The 17,184-nt window shown below is 38.0% G+C and overlaps 1 protein-coding gene across 12 annotated transcripts in view; it reads right to left on the bottom strand.

The window, feature by feature from the left end:
- The window catches only part of SYNE1 (spectrin repeat containing nuclear envelope protein 1), a 454,100-nt gene that overhangs the window by 285,697 nt on the left and 151,219 nt on the right, over nucleotides 1-17,184 (bottom strand). For all 12 annotated transcript variants that reach the window (XM_036871084.1, XM_036871085.1, XM_036871083.1 and 9 more), the window contains 11 exons: nucleotides 15,281-15,454; nucleotides 12,963-13,121; nucleotides 12,499-12,663; nucleotides 10,621-10,755; nucleotides 7,863-8,021; nucleotides 7,453-7,661; nucleotides 6,693-6,801; nucleotides 4,918-5,082; nucleotides 3,824-3,991; nucleotides 2,147-2,317; nucleotides 1,219-1,359 (listed from right to left, as the gene is read on the bottom strand). In XM_036871084.1, the coding sequence (XP_036726979.1) occupies nucleotides 1,219-1,359; nucleotides 2,147-2,317; nucleotides 3,824-3,991; nucleotides 4,918-5,082; nucleotides 6,693-6,801; nucleotides 7,453-7,661; nucleotides 7,863-8,021; nucleotides 10,621-10,755; nucleotides 12,499-12,663; nucleotides 12,963-13,121; nucleotides 15,281-15,454 (1,755 nt within the window). The remainder of the gene's footprint in view (nucleotides 1-1,218; nucleotides 1,360-2,146; nucleotides 2,318-3,823; nucleotides 3,992-4,917; nucleotides 5,083-6,692; nucleotides 6,802-7,452; nucleotides 7,662-7,862; nucleotides 8,022-10,620; nucleotides 10,756-12,498; nucleotides 12,664-12,962; nucleotides 13,122-15,280; nucleotides 15,455-17,184) is intronic.

Here is a 17,184-nt window from a genome sequence, read left to right as displayed (position 1 = left end):
GATGAAAATCATACAGAATTGAAAGATTCTGTGGCCTTATAAAACTTCAAACTCCTCAGTGAGTTAAAAACAGGAGAAATAGTGACAAATTTACAGTACAAGAGACACAGAAGCCTTTTACTGGTGAGAAAACAGAAGCACAGGGGTTTCCTTGCTAAAGGTTATGAAAGGATGGATGTAAGAATGTTCTTTCTTATACATTGACAAACACATTTCTACACTAATTTAGTCTTTCTATAAACCCAAAACACATGCAATAGGAACCAAAGGGGCCTGTACAACTCCTCTAAATGATCTGCACAAATTTACTGGTCTGCTCTGAGTGTCCAAGGTGTTTGAGCTTACAGGGTTGAGCTTACCAAGCACATCTACTAAATATTATCTCTTGGATGTCCCACTGGACATCAAACTCAATGTGTTCAAAACGCAGTTGTTCATCTTCCCCCACTAACAGCTACTCCAATTTCCTGTCTCGCTCCCATTGTCTCCATCAGGCTCAGAACCTTGGGTATCATGCTTTTTTCCTTCACTTTGTCTCTTTTACATCTGTCCCAATATCTCCATTGCCATCCCCATTACCCTAATTCATGTTCCTATTCATGTACGCATGCAATAACTTTATAACTAGAACGCATGACTCCAGACTTCTATGCTTTCAATGTTCTACACCTGCTTAAAAAACTCATCTCCCTAAAGGCCAGCTCTGCTCATGTGACTCTCCTTCTTACAAACCTCTAACGGTTCCACGTAGCCTAGAGAGTAATGCTTTAGGCCTTCAAGAGTGTTTGTGATGTGGCCCAACTTTCCTTTACAACTTCACTCCCCTTTTCTGCTTTATAGCAGAGAATCCCCATTTCTCACACGTTTATACTTCCTGGCGTTTCCCATTACAGGAATGCTGGTTTTCTGCCCCAAACTCTGCTTTTCTATGTCTTACCTGCCCTTCAAGTTTCAGTTCAAAATATCACTGACTTCAGAAAGATGTTTTAGAAATGCATCCATCTATTAGGAAACTATTTCCCACTTTAAGGAAAACATCTTGATGTTTCAATCTTATTTATATTTTCATTCCCCAGAGCAACTTGACCAATGTGTTGAAGAGTGAATCATAAGTAAACAATAAAAATTGATTAAATAATTATAATAAGTAATGAAATGAAACACAGTTTTTCTTGGGAATAATGGGTACCAAGGGACTACGCGGTCTTGCCAATATACCTTTGTCTGCTCCAGTTCTGAAGATAAGCTTTCCAAACTGCTAAAACTCAAGAAGCGCTCGTGGCTGGAACCTGTTTGAAAAAGGTATCTCACCACTGTCTCTTTGTTTGTTTCAAATCTCTCCCATTTTCTTAATGTGACCTAAATTAGAAAAAATAAATAACATATGATGTTATGAATTATCAGCATGTATCACAAAATATTGTCACATTTTCATTCGTCAGGTTATTAACTTCCAGTTAACTCTCAGTTCAAATGTCAAACAATTACACAGAATAAAAATGATTTTAATATCTTCTATAAGAATTCCCCTTTTGAGTCTCAATTCATCTACCAAAAGAGAATGTATGGCCTAAGAGTCTGAGTTTTTTTAATCTGCTATAAAGTCCTATGAATCTTAGGATATTACTTAACTGTAGATAAGGGACAAAAGAAAGAAACCCTCCCAATGTCTCTTAAAAAAAAAGAAAGGATGAAAGAGAGAGAGAGAAGGAAATGCAGCAGGCAGTGAGCAGGTGGAAAAAAAAAAATCCAAGAACTTTTTTAAGTTAATGTGTTAAGGACACAATAAACCATAAAGGTGTGACTGCTGGACTGTCCAGAAAAGTGAAATAATCCAACATAAATTTCTGGATTCAGACAAGTGTGGATTAAAATCCTGGCTTTACAATTGATCACTGCTCTGTGATTTCAGGGAAAATCCTCTAACTCTTTGTTTTTAAGCATCCACAGTTGGAAAATGTGCTAATTACAGTACCTATCTCACAAGGCTGATGCTGTGATTGAAAGAGATAACTCGTGTAAGTGTTTAACGGAATGCTGGCGCCTCAGAGGCGGGAACAATAAACCTTTGCTCCAGCTAGTAGGAGACGTGTAACCTGTGACCCGGAAGTTAATACAGCCCACGACATAACTTCCGGTCTCCTACCTGGATGCGGCGCTCCTGCTTCTCCCGGCTGTGCTCCACGTTGTCCAAGGTGCTCTCTAGCTTCTGCAGCTCCTCTCGGACTCGGCCAGGCAGCCCACCTTCTCCCTGCCGAGCCTGTGCGATCTGCTGCTGCACGTCCCTCTTCTTTGCATTGATCCTCTTTGTCTTTTGCTGGAAGCATTTGTTCAACAGATGGATAGAAATGTTAACTCTCTAAGCACCCGGGCAGGGACATAAACACCCACACTTTAATAGTTACAGAAAAGTACAGTCTCCCGCGGCAGGGGCCCAAACTGCATTTTTAACTTAGGATGAATAGTTAAGATGGTAATGAAGGCTCTATAGTAATCAAAGATGGGCATCATTTATAAATATTTTATGTTTTTTAATGGGAAACAGCATAATTAATTTGGCCAGAGTGTTTTAATTGCGTGCTAATTTAGATAACATTTAATATTTCGTGCAATACTACAGATGGAATTTGGCAGAACTATTCATTTGACATAATTCTCCTTAAAGAACTATATTCTGCCTAAAAACACAAAGTCCCAACTCCAATTTTTTAAAATCATCCATGCTGTAAAAATGCTAATATGAAGAGATTTAATTCCAGGGTATATTCAGAATGATTAATAGTCTGAGATATTTGGGGAAAGTTATGTTTTAAAATAAACTTTTTATTGAAGTATAATGTACAAACAGAATGGTACACAAATCTCAAAATACAGCTTATGAATTTTCACAAAGTAAACACACCCATATAGCCAAGCACCTGGTCCAAGAAATGTGAAGAGTTTTTAAATATTAATGTAAATATCTATAATCTCATATTTCTCTGATTTAAAGTAAACTGAAACCCAAACAACACTTTTACAGTGATTGAGAACAATATAACACTAAGCGTTATTTTCTTTTGGACTCACAGCCTTTTTATAATTATTAAGTAAATCTGTAAAGCCTAAAGCCTGCTCTTTTACATATACTTTTAATGCAACTTCTATTTTGGTATATTATTACATATAAAATTAGCTAACATTTTCTTATATATTAAGTTAGCTAAAATTCTGTCATTAGATTAATTTGAAAATCATACTTCCACTTATGTTGAGTTTGACAGGTAAAGCTGATTAAAATTGTTAATTATCAATATATGTACCAGAATTTCTTTAGTTCCGGTTCTAATCCTTTGTGGGAGCACACTCTTCAGAAAGGACTGGTACTTCATGTTAATTTATAATTTCCCAAACCAGGATGTATTCAAAGTTGTAAATTGAAGAGCAAAGATTGCAACATAATAAAAGAATAGTGATCTCAAATATGAAGTAATTTGTTTATGCTTTCCTTCTCTGTTATGAAAGGACAATTTAGCAATTTAGCAAAGGACAATTTTATGAAGGTTTTCATAGCAAAATCAATTTTTCTTCCACAATATTCCTTAAACTTTTTGGTATCATCAAATCGCTCTGGCTGAGAATTTATCTTGCAAGATGTTCTAAAATATTTAATGTTTAATAGAGAGAACAGAAGTGCCAAGTTTTTTTAACTATTCATCTGAGTTGCCTCCCAAGCTCCCCATCTTCCCCCCTCCAGTCAGTGGATAGACTTACTCTCCATCTCTCTGGTTCTCAGTAACTAAACAACTTTGCATAAATACACTGAAGTAAACAGGCATTGTACCTGGTGATGAAAGAGTAGTTGCTGTGCTTCAAACAAATTTTCAGTGTCCAAGATCTTCTCAGCTTCTTCCTGGACTTCCTTAGAGCCAGTCATTAACTCTTCAAGGGAACTTTTGACTATTTCTTTGTACTGGACACAGTCTCCAAAGTTGCTTAACATCTTTTCAACCTAGATTTTCATGAAAAATCAATCAATTAAACTGTTAGATTAGGGACATCTAATTCTCTATAGAGAATTTCAGATCTTTCAGAATCAGGGAACTTTGTCATCCAAGTGATCGTTTTTCCATGCTAGTTTATAAATGATTTCAAGAAATCCTGATAACTATTTATTATACTTTACATTCTTACATTATCTTCCCATGTACAAACTCATCAGATTCGTAAGACAACCTGGTCAGTAAAAATATTCTTTCAAGGGTAGACGTGGCCCTACTAGAAATGGAGTAGATGGGTTTGTATAATCTACAAAGGACTATAAACATTGAAATGTATATCAAGTCTAAAATGAGTAGATCTTGCCTGAGAGAGACTTTACTGACCTGCTGACTCAACATGAATATTTTATTATTACTAGCTATCAGTTATTTACTCTGTTCCAGGCACTGTGCTAAGTGCTTTACATACATCATTGCATTCAATTCTTGACACCACCTTTTGGGGTAAGTATTTTTAGCCCTGTTTTACAAGTACAGAAATCAAGGTCCAGAGATGTTAAATGACAAGCTCATTGTTACATAGGAAGTGGGGTATCAGAGTTAAGCTCTAGAACTGGGCTCGTTTGACTCTCAAGCCTGGGTTCTTAACCGTAAACTGACCATGAAAGAATGCTTTTAGTAAGAGTCAAAGTGTGGATCTATAAGCTTTGTACTTTAAATATAGATAGTTAACCTGAACTAACATCCAATGACGTCACAGACCATAAAGCAAACATCCTGCTCATCTTCCCCACCAATCTTCATATACATAAGTATCCGAGCTATTCTGTTTAAACTACACATTCTTTATAAAATTACTTGGTAAACTGCAACCCAAAGGAACCTTCCAGATTCTTCACCCCAAGCTGTCCATTTAGAGGATGACTAAATGCTTTACCTCTGACAACAAAATCCCAAGAGCCTTGAAGGAACTAGATAATTTTGCCAGCTCATCTCCTTGCCTTTGGGCTTCATTCTCAGAAGAAACTTCAATCAAAATTTTAAGCCTGGATTTCAGCCAGCTGAGAGTCTCGCCTTTTTTGGTAACACCATTTCTGATCTCCTGGAATGAAAGAACACCTTTGATGAACAAAATACAACTGTGAATCATATCTTTCCAGCAAGAAAGTACTCAACCTAAGAAGGTTTGTAAGGTGGAAGTAGGAGAGCCAGGCATTCATTCACCAAGAGAATGCCTGCTTATTTCACTTTTTGTTCACATCTTTAACAAAGTCTACAAGTGCTAGAAAGAAATGTTTCCCCAACTCCAATACCCAATGTGTAAAATCAGTACTCTCTGGGCCAAAAAATTACCTCCATAATTAGATGTCTATATATTTCCTTGATCACAACAAAGATGCTTCTAAAAGTACTGTAGAAGAATACGTGAAATTGGGAATTATATACTTTGTCACCTTATTTTCTGTGAGCTGGAAGGAACATAGTATTTTTTTGAACAAAAAAAAAAAAAGAAAGAGTCCTTTTTAAAATTAGTGGATTTCTCTTGCTGAAGAATTTACTTGTTGAATATTATAATAGATGCCCTAAATATTTATTTTAACTTCATTAACTCATATTTTATGCCTCATTTTGGTTAGTTTTTGGAAGTCAATACCCCAGACAGTAAGATGCACAAACAGGAGCTCAGCTGTAATCCAGGAAGGGAGAGTTGACTGGCCAAGATGATGCCAGAAAGACTCCGGGCCGCAGCCCTTGTAGGTCTAGGGACCAGGGCGATGGTGATTGGGGCAGCCTCTCCCTCCTACACCAGCTTTGGGTAGATGAGAGCTGTGGCCTCCAACCGCTACAACAGGGTCTTACAGGGCAAATGCATATGGAGGAAAATGGTTGGTTTTAGAAGCAAGTGATTTCTTCATTCTAAGATGTGAATTTTTTTGGTACTATAACAGCAACCAATAGCAAATATAAATATGCTTCTACAGGTGTAGCATGATATCGTTGAGTACCTTTAGCATTTAAGGGGATTATAAATTTAATAGGAAAAAAGGGAAATCAGAGGATAGGAATAGAAAGGAAATAAATTCTCATTAACAGCAGCTCTGTGACTTGCAAGGGTGCAAAATGCTGAAAGATAAAGAATGTTCACCATAGCATGTGTCTACAAAACCAAGAGCCAAGCCAAGAGGGAGAGGATTGCTGTGTGCCATTCACAGAATGCAAACTGGGTTCAGGCCTGAGGTTCTGTTGCCCTGGCTGGGTTTATCAGGCGGTACTCATGCTCACAGAGGCTGATCCAATCCAGGCTGAAAGTGACATAGAAGTGATGCTTAGAGACCTTGCCCAATTCCCTCATTTTCTATAACCTGGCTTTTGAGTAGCTGAAAATGTATAAAAACCTACAGGGTTCTCCTTTTCTATGACAGTTCTTAAATCTCTGCTGTGTTGTACACCCATGCATGCAATTTTCTTCTCAGGATTCCCCATTAGCTAAAGCTGCATTAGAGGCACCACTGAGCATGACTAAATCTCAAAGCTAACATGATTCCATAGAAAAAAAACCCTGCAGTTCTCCACAGTACCAGGAGAAAACTTATTTTAAGACAATTTTCAGGAAGTTAATTTTTTTATAGAAAGAAAACATCAGTTAGACTGTTATCATTATTTTTTTATTCATGGATATTTTCTAATAACAAAAAATGGCCCAGAACTTACCTCTACAGCACATTTAACCTCTCCATGGTTGGCAGTATCGATGGCCTCGTTCTTAATCGCCTTCAACTGGGTCTCCTTTGCAGATATCCAAGAGGAGAACTCAGAAATTCTGAAATAACACAGGTATTTTCTTATTAAAGGGAGAAAATATCCCCATGGTTAGAATACATTTTCTATTTTGAATTTATTTATGGAAATTTAACAATCAACTGATTAGAAAATTGGTTGACAGATTTCATTCGACTGATTAGCAAACTGATTAACAAATTTCCTGGCAATGATTCCTTCCACAGGAATGGCTGCCCCAGTGCTCAGTCACTTGAAGGAAAGAGAAGGCAGAGTAGATGGAGCTCAGCGGTGGAGGAGGATGTGTCCTAGAGCCTGGGCACCTGGGAGTGAGGAAGGTACCACCTGAGGTCTGGCCTTACGTGTCTCCACCTGAGTGAGACAGAAACCCAAAGAGGCAGATGTCCCTTTTGGGGGATGTGAGGAAATCGGGGAGAAAGGGATTGCCTAATTCTGCTTCAAAGAGACAACATCTGGGTCACTTGGAAGTAAAGTGCTTCACCCTGTTTCTGACTGAAACTCATTCTTTAAATTAAATGAGGCATTTCTGTATTAGAGCATGAACACAATTGTACCATCTGATTATCTTTATTGCGTGAGATGAAACATACATCATGGCTTGTTTTGCAAAGATGTCTGAATTAACGGAATTAGGAAAGACTACATCCTTCTCTGGGAACAACCCCAAGACTACCTGCTAGCGTAGTCCTTCCACTTGTCTGGGTCTTCCACCAGCTTCGCGTAGGTGCTGTCAATGGCAGCTCTGAGCTCCTTGAGGGTCACGTGACAGGTCTCAGGCGTGTTCCGTACAGCATCCCGGACTGGGAGTTTCAGACACAGTTCTTCAATAAGCTGTAACCTTTTCTCACAGAGATGATGAGGACCCTTGTCACTGAAGAAGATCTAATGAGCAATAAACGTTTTTATAATCCCTGTGAGAATCCATGTAAGACTTTCATATTTTCATAGCAGATACTCATGTAGTCTAGCAGTATAAAGTAATTAAGCTATTGAGTGTTTTCAGACCCAAATGAAAGTATCAGTTCTATGCTTGAAGGAACATTGTGACTTCGAGGGACTGCACTCAGGGTGTGTGGGACGTACCCTGTGCTCTTTGATGATCTTTTCGCTGCCTTCCTGGGGCACCAGCTTGGTCTCTCGGTCCAGCTCAGCTCTGCATTCTTCTACAGAAGCTAAGAACATGTTCTTCTCCACCTCGATCTTCAGGTGAAGCAAATGATATGGAGCTTCTCCTTGAAGATCCTACATGCCATGGGACGATTCCGAAAAATAAGATACCGTTTCTGTACATTTCCAACTGAAGTGGCAGAAAACCTGAAATAGTCCCTTTAGGACCAATATGATTTAATCCCTATTGTCTGCATCGGGCTGCTGTGCTTTGTATTTTTCCAAGTACCAGGACCACAGCAAATCTTTTCAGCCTGCTGTTAGTTGGGTGTTTCCACAGTGATTATTCTGCTTAATTTTTACAATAGCCCCACGCGGTATTAATGTTCCTATTTTAAAGATTAGACCACTGAGGCTCAGGGTTAAGTAGAAAAACTGGATTTGAATCTAAATTTAAATCACACACTGATTCCACATACCCTCTTCTAGCATGTGTCCCTTTAAATTTTGTCAACAGCCCTGTGAGGTAGGAAGGACAGATATTATACTCACTACACAAGGGAAGGAACTCAAGGAAATATTATCAGTGAAAAAGCCAGGATTAAGCAGCCCACAGCTCCGACCACCTGCCATGTCTTCTTTTCCTCGGAGCATACACTGAGAAAGTGAGCAAGCCAGCACGCGAACAACGTGAAACTTTTTACATTCTTCTTTGATACAAACATAAGCTTCATCATTACCTTCAGTCCTACAATTTAATTTTAGCCAACCTGTCTCCTATGGATTTAAAAGATTATCTTTAAAATAAAACACTGAGATAACTGATGAGAAAAATGAGTTAGGGCTTTGGAAAGAATAGGACAGTTTATATCCTAGAGAGCTTAAAAGTGTGTGTGTATGTAAAATAAAATACAGCCTTCAATTATAGTCTCTATTCCATAGTACATATATGATAATGTTAAGCTGCAAAGACATCTTAAAAAGCCTGGATTTCTTTAAGCATCTTATTTTTTTTAATTTTCAAATTGAGCAAGTAAAAAGGTATTTCTTTTTTTTAATTTTTATTGAAGCAGAGTTGATTTACAACATTGTGTTAGTTTCGGGTGTACAGCAAAGTGATTCAGTTATACGTACATATATATCTCTTTTTTTCAGATTTTTTTTACCTTACAGTTTATTATAAAATATTGATTACAGTTCCCTGTGCTATACAGTAGGTCCTTGTTGTTTTTTTAAAAAATGATTTCTTTAACTGTGTTTTTCTTATGCAAAGGGCTGATTTTTTAGTCTACATTAATGAGATTAAAAAAAAACAATCCGGGGACTTCCCTGGTGGCACAGTGGTTAAGAATCCGCCTGCCAATTCAGGGGACACGGGTTCGATCCCTGGTCCCGGAAGATTTCACATGCCGCGGAGCAACTAAGCCCGTGCACCACAACTACTGAGCCTGCCCTCTAGAGCCTGCGAGCCACAACTACTGAGCCCGCTCACCTAGAGCCTGTGCTCTGCAACAAGAGAAGCCACCGCAGTGAGAAGCCCGTGCACCGCAACGAAGAGTAGCCCCCGCTCGCCGCAACTAGAGAAAGCCCACGTGCAGCAAGGAAGACCCAACGCAGCCAAAAAAAAAAGTAAAAAAAAAAAATCTAGAAAGTATCAATAACACGACCTGATAGAGAGTGTTCCGGCTGCCTATCTTCTGGACCCCGTGACTCCTTCCTCTAGTACATATGAAATTCACCACTCAATATTCCCAGAGCAACACTGTGAACCTGCCGCTAGAGCAGCTTCCTCCAGTCTGCCTCAAGGACGACACCTTCAAAGGGTCTCTGTTCTCCTGCAGCTGCTTCCCCTGACATGCAGATTCTCAAGTCGGCTTCCAAGCGACAGGCCCCGCGCACGACACTCCAGTCAGGCTGAACCCCGTGGATCCCTGCGTCCCCGCTGGCACACCCTCCAGCTTTCTTTCTTTGTCCCCATCGCCCCCAGATCTGCTGCTTCTTTAACGTCCTAGCTCAAAACTAATTACCTGCTTCATTGTTTTCCGCTCTCCAAGTGGGCCCACTTCTCTCTTTCAAAGCTTTCATCAATATATTGCCTACACAATATATTTTTGGGACTTATTATATATTATACTTTTATTATTTTGCAACTAATCATCTCCCTTACTGGAACCTAAGCTCTTTGGGGGAAAAGGAATATGCTTTGTTCATCATTGAATCCTTAACCAATGTTTTTATTTATATGTTTCAAATCATAACAAGCTACACCAGATGGCAAAATCCTTGAAAACTTCAAATATATATGGATATATATAATACATAATTACATATACTTACATACATATATAATGTAGATATTATGTTAGGTATGCTACTGAAATGAGAAATATTTCTTGTAATTTCAGTAGCATACCTAACATAACTAGGATGGGAAGAGTTTACGAAATGTTGCTGAAAAAGTTAAACACCTTGATGTTCCTGCCCCCAAAAATAATCAGGAAAAGAAAAAGAGTACTCGTAAGTACTATGATAAAACTGATGCTACTTAAAAATAGGAAAAACAAAATTCTATCATATTTTATCCTGTTTTATTCAAGTTCAGCTTTTTCAATGGGAAAAGTAACTATGACAACTTTCCTTGATTTCTAAATTTCTCTGACAATTGAACCTTCACACCCGCACGCTCTCTCCCATCATCCAAGACACACGGCACTCCCGTGTTGTCCTGACTCACCTTCCACTGTTTGTGGAGCTTTCTAACGGCTTCCTGCAGGCCCTGCTGTTCCTGCTCAGGGAGAATGTCGGTGAGTTCGTCACAAGCTTTCAGGAAAGCATTGAGTACCCTCTGATCCAGCTGACTGAAAAACTCCTGGCGTGGAGAGGGGGAAAGTGGTCAAGAGTGTTGGGCAGATAAAGGCAGTGTCAGACACTAGACAGTGAAGGAGTCACACTGCTAAACAAGCCTCTTAGCCAGCTGCTGCCCTCTTCAAACCTTCTGGGCAACTACCATTTTTCTTTCAGGAACTAACTATAATTACCTACAGTTATGAGTCAGAAATCACCATATCTGATTCAACTAGGGCTTTTTATGTTTTAGAAAAAAATCTTTGCAGTTTTCACATTTGGTAGAATATTCTAGAAAGCCAATGAGAGATCCTAAAACCTTGATCCCACAGTGATAGAGATTTCGTTCCTCTCTGGTAAAAGAAGAGCTGAGTAGAAGCCAGAACTAAGCCTCACAATCCCTCCTCACTCCCTAATGGCAATGTGTTCCTGACCTTGCTGGTTCATTATGAGCCATTTCTGCATTCACACCAAGCACACACATGAGCACACATGCTGCGGACTGAACTGTGTTGCCCCCTGCCACCATCCCATCCCACCAAATTCACATGTTGAAGCCCTAACCTGCAAGGTAATGATACTTGAAGGTGGGGCCTTGGGGAGGTGATTAGGTTTAGATGAGGTCATGAAGGTGGGTCCCTCGTGAAGGAATTAGTGCCCGTATAAGGAGAGGCATTAAAGATCTTACTCTCTGCCATGTGAGGACACAGCGAGAAGGTGACCATCTGCACATAAGGAAGAGTTCTCACCAGAACCCAGCCAGGCTAGTACCCTAATCATAGACTTCTAGTTTCCAGAACTGAGAAAATAAATCCCTGTTGCTTAAGCCACCCAGCCTGTGTATTTTTTATGGTAGGCCAAGCAGACAAATACAACATGCACAAATACACATGACTAAGTCTCACAAAGTCACATGACTAAGTCTCACAAAGTCTCAGGGTTATGTATGCAGAGACATTTTGAAACAACAGTGATTCAAAAGAAAGTACCACACGGTAGAGGTGTATAAACTTGAACGAGATGTTGGATGGTCATAGACCTTAACCCTAAATCCAGTCAGCCACATCACAAATACATTGCATTCATCGTGTGTTTTATACAAATATCCACTGAAATTTCAGAAAACGTAACTCAAAATATATGTTCTCAGAGGGCCCATCATCTCCATACACCATTTAATAGATTACTCATATTTGCAATACTGATATGATTTAAATGAGTATACTTAACAGGGAGATGGCTTCACAATACTGGGTCAAGTTGTAGATCAGCTACCGAATTTCAAGTGACATGGTATCTATACTGTGATATGGTAGATTTACGAAATGAGCACAAAGACATAGCCATCCACCTAAAGTTATCTCTTAAAAAGAATACGTTAGTCATGAAAGAGTTTTTCAGCTAAACAATGAATTAGTAGTTTGGAGAGCCTTAATTATTTATCCCGTGATTCTCTACTACTCCAGGGGCTTGAGAATGGCCAATTATAAGGCAGCTCATCAAGTGCTCCTGAGGTTCTTTTTGCTGCCATTTCTGTGGGTCTCATACGTAAAAAGTTTCTGCCTTCCTAACTCATTTCTCCCCCCTCCCCTCCCCCCTCCTCTTCCCCCCCTCCTCCTCTTCCTCCTCCTCATCTTCCCACTCTCTCTCTCTCTGTCTCTCTCTGTCTCTCTCCTTCTCTGTATTAGATCTTTATGCTCTTTTTATTTTTCCTCCAAGATGGTCTGCCCATGCCTCCAGGTCAAGGGCCCACACGGGATGCACTCACGGTGTGTCTCCTCAGGAGGTCTTCTGGATTCCCCTTTTCCTCCATGCCCTCCTGAGCGAGCCTCAGCACCTTCTCCAACTCTGCTCGAGACTCCTCAAACTTCTTCATCAAGCGGCTGTTGGTTTCCACATGTTTCTTCCAATCTCCAGTTTTCTTTACCATATTCTTGATTTAAAAAATAACCATAATGGGATACTGATCTCTCATTATTGAAAATGTCATTTTGTTAAAGAGTATTGTTTCTTTCAAAAAACAGTTGGAAAGAATACATTTCATTATAATGAGAATAATCAACCCTCTTAAATATTAATTCATATTAGAGAAAGAAGAAGTAAAATTATTGGTTTCCAAACACCAGTAGATGAAGCATCTACCAAGAGTGAAGACATGAAACGCAATGATTACATGTCCTCCTTCTTGGAAGTTTCCCTCCTTCACATCTCTAAAGCAGGCAGAGAACTTACCTGAAAAGCAACATGCCCATCTGCAATCTTTCTCTGTAGCTTCGTCTGATCAAAATGCTTTAGCACGTTGCTCAAAGTCACAAACTTTTGAACACTATGACTGCCTTTCTCAATTTGAGTCATGGCTTTCTTACAGCTTTCTTGACAAGCTAACAGTTCCTACAAGGAAAGGAAACCCAAAACAATAGTATTTAAAAGGGCAAGAAAGAAAGAGAGTAACCATTACAAAACAATAAGAACAGCATTATATAGCTTTTAGGCTTTTAATCAGCAATAAGTAAAATTGAAAGTACAGAGAAGTATTGCTTTCCAGAAGAGCACAATTTTAAGCAATCACTGAAGTCAGTGCTTTTTACATGAGGCATTTAAATGTCGCATTGAGTTTTCTGAATTTTTTTACATTTCATGCCCATCTTAATAACATCCAGAGGATGACAGAGAATCAAAATTGTTATCTGCCTAGTCCCTGCATTCCTTCAACCAACTAATAGGCCCATAATTTACTGAAAGGACAATCATGAAATCAATCTACATAAGAGGTTATAATCTGACTCAATAAATTTAATACCAATGCACATTATAAATACTTTACTAAAAGTCAGATGCAGCAGATTATATATCATTCTGTATCCTAAATTACACAACATTTGAGTTCCTAAGGTTCGAAAGCTATCAACCTCATTAATAAAATGGTGGACCCCAGATCCTAACAAAAAAGGCAGCAGACCAAAGGGCCTGGAAGACTTGGCAATTGTCACACATTTGCAGATGAGAAGCAATGGTGAATCACAGGTCCTTCCATCTCTGATTGTAACCTGGGATCCTGGCGATTTCTGTGCTAGACAGCATGGAAGCTATTCAGCTTAGCCCAAGGCAAGCAGTCATTTTTTGACTTGAATCCACACCATTTGCACTTCAACATCCTTAATTGCTTTGAGAAAATATTTCAAACTGGTTATTTGGATACCAGTTTGGGTAACTTAGATGCAAATATTAAGAGCAAGGTTTCTGTTTTGTTTTGGGAAAACAGAGTAAGGACATACTTTTTCCTTTTGAAGATTTAGCAGATAAAAGTAACATATGTTAGAAAACTCTTATGAAGTAGTATTAATATTTATTATTATTAATATATTAAATACAATTTTAATCATGGAAGGATTCTTTGATGGCAACTTACAGCAATTTGGGAACGTAAGAAATGGCACTGTGACTTCAAAATGAAAAACAATTTTTATCCAATATGATGAGAACCCATTAAAATAGGGCTTGGTGGTATAATCATTTTGGCTTACCATTAATAATAATAACAATAAATATTAGTTGCTACCAGTTATATTAATATTATTATTAATTAATAATAATATTATTATAATATATATTATATATTAATATATAATTAACAATATATAATAAATTATATAATATATACTATAATAATTATTATATTATATATATAATAATAGTATTAATTAATAATATTATTAAAATAAATAATATTATATTTATAATAATAATAATAAATATTAGCTGCTACCAGTGCACTAATGGGTTAGTCACATTATAGAATATCTAATGTAATCTCCAAGAGAAGTTCTCGACTGAGGTACCACCACCCCCATTTTAAGGTGAGGAAATAAAGCTAATCAAGGCTTTGTAATTTGCTGTATCAGATCTGAATACCTGTCTGACTCACTTCAGATACTCTCTGCTCTTTCTGCTAAGTGACACTGCCTTCCTTCCATGAATCTATTTCGATAACAGTGGCAAACCTTTTACCCATCAGTTTCACCCTCCTCTGATACATAAGTTGATTTATAATAAACCAACTAAATAAGTGAATTAACTGCCACACTCAGTAGGAGGCTGTTCTGCATACAGATCTGCTTACTAAAAATAAGACAAAGAAAAATGATTAGCACTCCAAATATATTTCCAGAATTTTATGGTCATGTAAACAGCCCTAGTCCTAGAGGCAAGAAAGGATCTCATAAGACACAAATGATAGATACTGGCTAGAAATGGAATGCAATTATTTATTTTTTTATATAGCTAAATATATACAATTTAAAATGTATCTGTAAAATTTTTATCTATATAAATATACCTATATATAAGTATCGAGAGAGAGATAAAATTTTTATTTTATCTATGGTGGATAGGGTTTTTATCTTTAGACATGTGTTTTTGTTTTGAGTTGCCAGTACTAGTCTAGAAAAAGGTTTCTTGTCCTGTCACTGAATTTCTATCATTATATGCACCCCAGTCTTATCACACACGCATTAAATTAACTCCATCTCCTGAAGGGGACTTTTCCTTACCTGACGTTTCTGTTTAAAAAGAGCACTTGATTGTGCCTCGTGCTCGAGAATTGTCATAATTTCATCGATTTTCCCAAGTGAGTCATAAAAGACCGTCATCTGCTTTTCTAATTCTTCCAACGGTAACAGCAGCTGCTGAGACTCATAAAGGAGTGGAGAGTAACAGTCTTTGACCTTTAAAAATGCAAAGACAAAAATTCCATTAAAGGCCATTAAGGACCATAGCTCTCAGGAATGTTTTCTTCAGGAGAGGGTCATTTTGGGCTTACAGAGCTCCAGTGACTTTCTTTAATATCTCCTGTGTATTATTAAATTTTGATGTTAAAAAAAACCACTACTGCTATACCACTGAGACAAGTAAATGCTATGGAGTTTTCTCATGAAAATTCATCTAAATCGTCCATCTGGATAGCACTTGCTCATCTAAATGATGTTAGGGAGCCAGATGGCATCAAATTCCACTTTATAAACTCTGAAACCCATCTTCCCTTTGGCCTCAGAAGCTGACCTAAGACAGTCATGAATTACATTATCTAGACCAACTTGTACCTTCCAACTTTATTTTCAAGAACTCTACTACTTGATCCCTTAACTGTAGACAAACTTCAAACGTGTTGACTCATTCTTCCCAGAGAGGCCCTGTGCTTTCCTAACCTCCTCCTAGCTCCACACTTTGCTACCCTTCCCCATCAACATCCCACTCATGACAAGCGCTCATGCCATATACAAACTTATTCACAAAGGTTCTCACACAAGAACATGTCTCTCTAGTCTGAACTGGCCCAGCCCTCATCTGTTACTTGTCTTTTAAAAAAATGCTGTTAGTTTATACACCTGCATTGTCTTTATCTTCATGATGAGCTCCTGGAGATGAAGATCTCCATAAAGTGTCTGCCTTGTCACATTTATGTCAGAATCCGGGACCTCATACAATCCTGCAAGAACTTCCCATTCCCCTCATTTTATTTAGAGTTTCTCCCAAAGCATTACTTTTGGAAACCAAGAAAGGAAATTAAGTACTCATTAGTAGATCATTTGTTTTTTTCCTTACATTATAATTACCCTCATGCTCTTGGATGCACTGCCTGAAGGAGAAAATCATCTAAAATACGCTACCGTCCTTTTGCCACAAGGCTCAGCTAAAATTACTGAACAAAATAAAGAGAATCTGCTGACATGTATAAAAATCAGTGTGCTTTAGAAGTCTTCCCTGGATACAACAGGAAACTTACCAAGATGCTACATCTAATGCAGCAATTAAGAAAGCATGATGACTTACATGTGTCTAAAAGAGTACTTTGCTTTCTCAGAAGTTTCCCTAAATCACTAAACCTGACCTAGGCTAAGATGTGCCAGCCCAAGACAGGGTTCTAAGGGCTGCTTGAAGGTTACAAGTTGTTGACTCCAAATTGTACCCAACCTTTATAAATAATCTTAACTTGATTGTTTGAAAGAATTTAAAATTAGCATTCTACTATATACCAGTTTGACAAAATTTTCTTATCTTTCATGGCCATGATTCTTCTTATTTTCATCTATCTCACTTATTCCTCTCTTTCATTAATTCTCCACAGCTGGTTTCATATTGGCTATTCTCTTTCTACTTTTCCTCTCCTAATTCACAGGGTTTTCTGCTATTTTTCCTTTGTTGCCCAATTCTTCATTATGAAATTTTTCTATTCACTTACATAATCACTCTTTTCTTTTACCAGATATTAATTACACAATCTAAGTGGACTTTGCCAGCAGTATCATCTTCATAAAATTCAACTTTAGATAGATAAAAAATCCCAGTGAAACTTCCAAACTCTTAAGGAAAATCCCTCAATAGAACAGAAAAGGCTTATGGCTAGTGCTTGATATTCACTGAGCTCCCTGCACAGAAGTGGCATAAATGTATATAT

The sequence above is a fragment of the Balaenoptera musculus genome, chromosome 12 (assembly GCF_009873245.2).
Source record: "Balaenoptera musculus isolate JJ_BM4_2016_0621 chromosome 12, mBalMus1.pri.v3, whole genome shotgun sequence".
NCBI classification, from domain to species: Eukaryota; Metazoa; Chordata; class Mammalia; order Artiodactyla; family Balaenopteridae; genus Balaenoptera; species Balaenoptera musculus.
The sequence above is the reverse complement of the archived record's forward strand: the minus strand, read 5'-3'. Positions and strand labels throughout refer to the sequence as shown.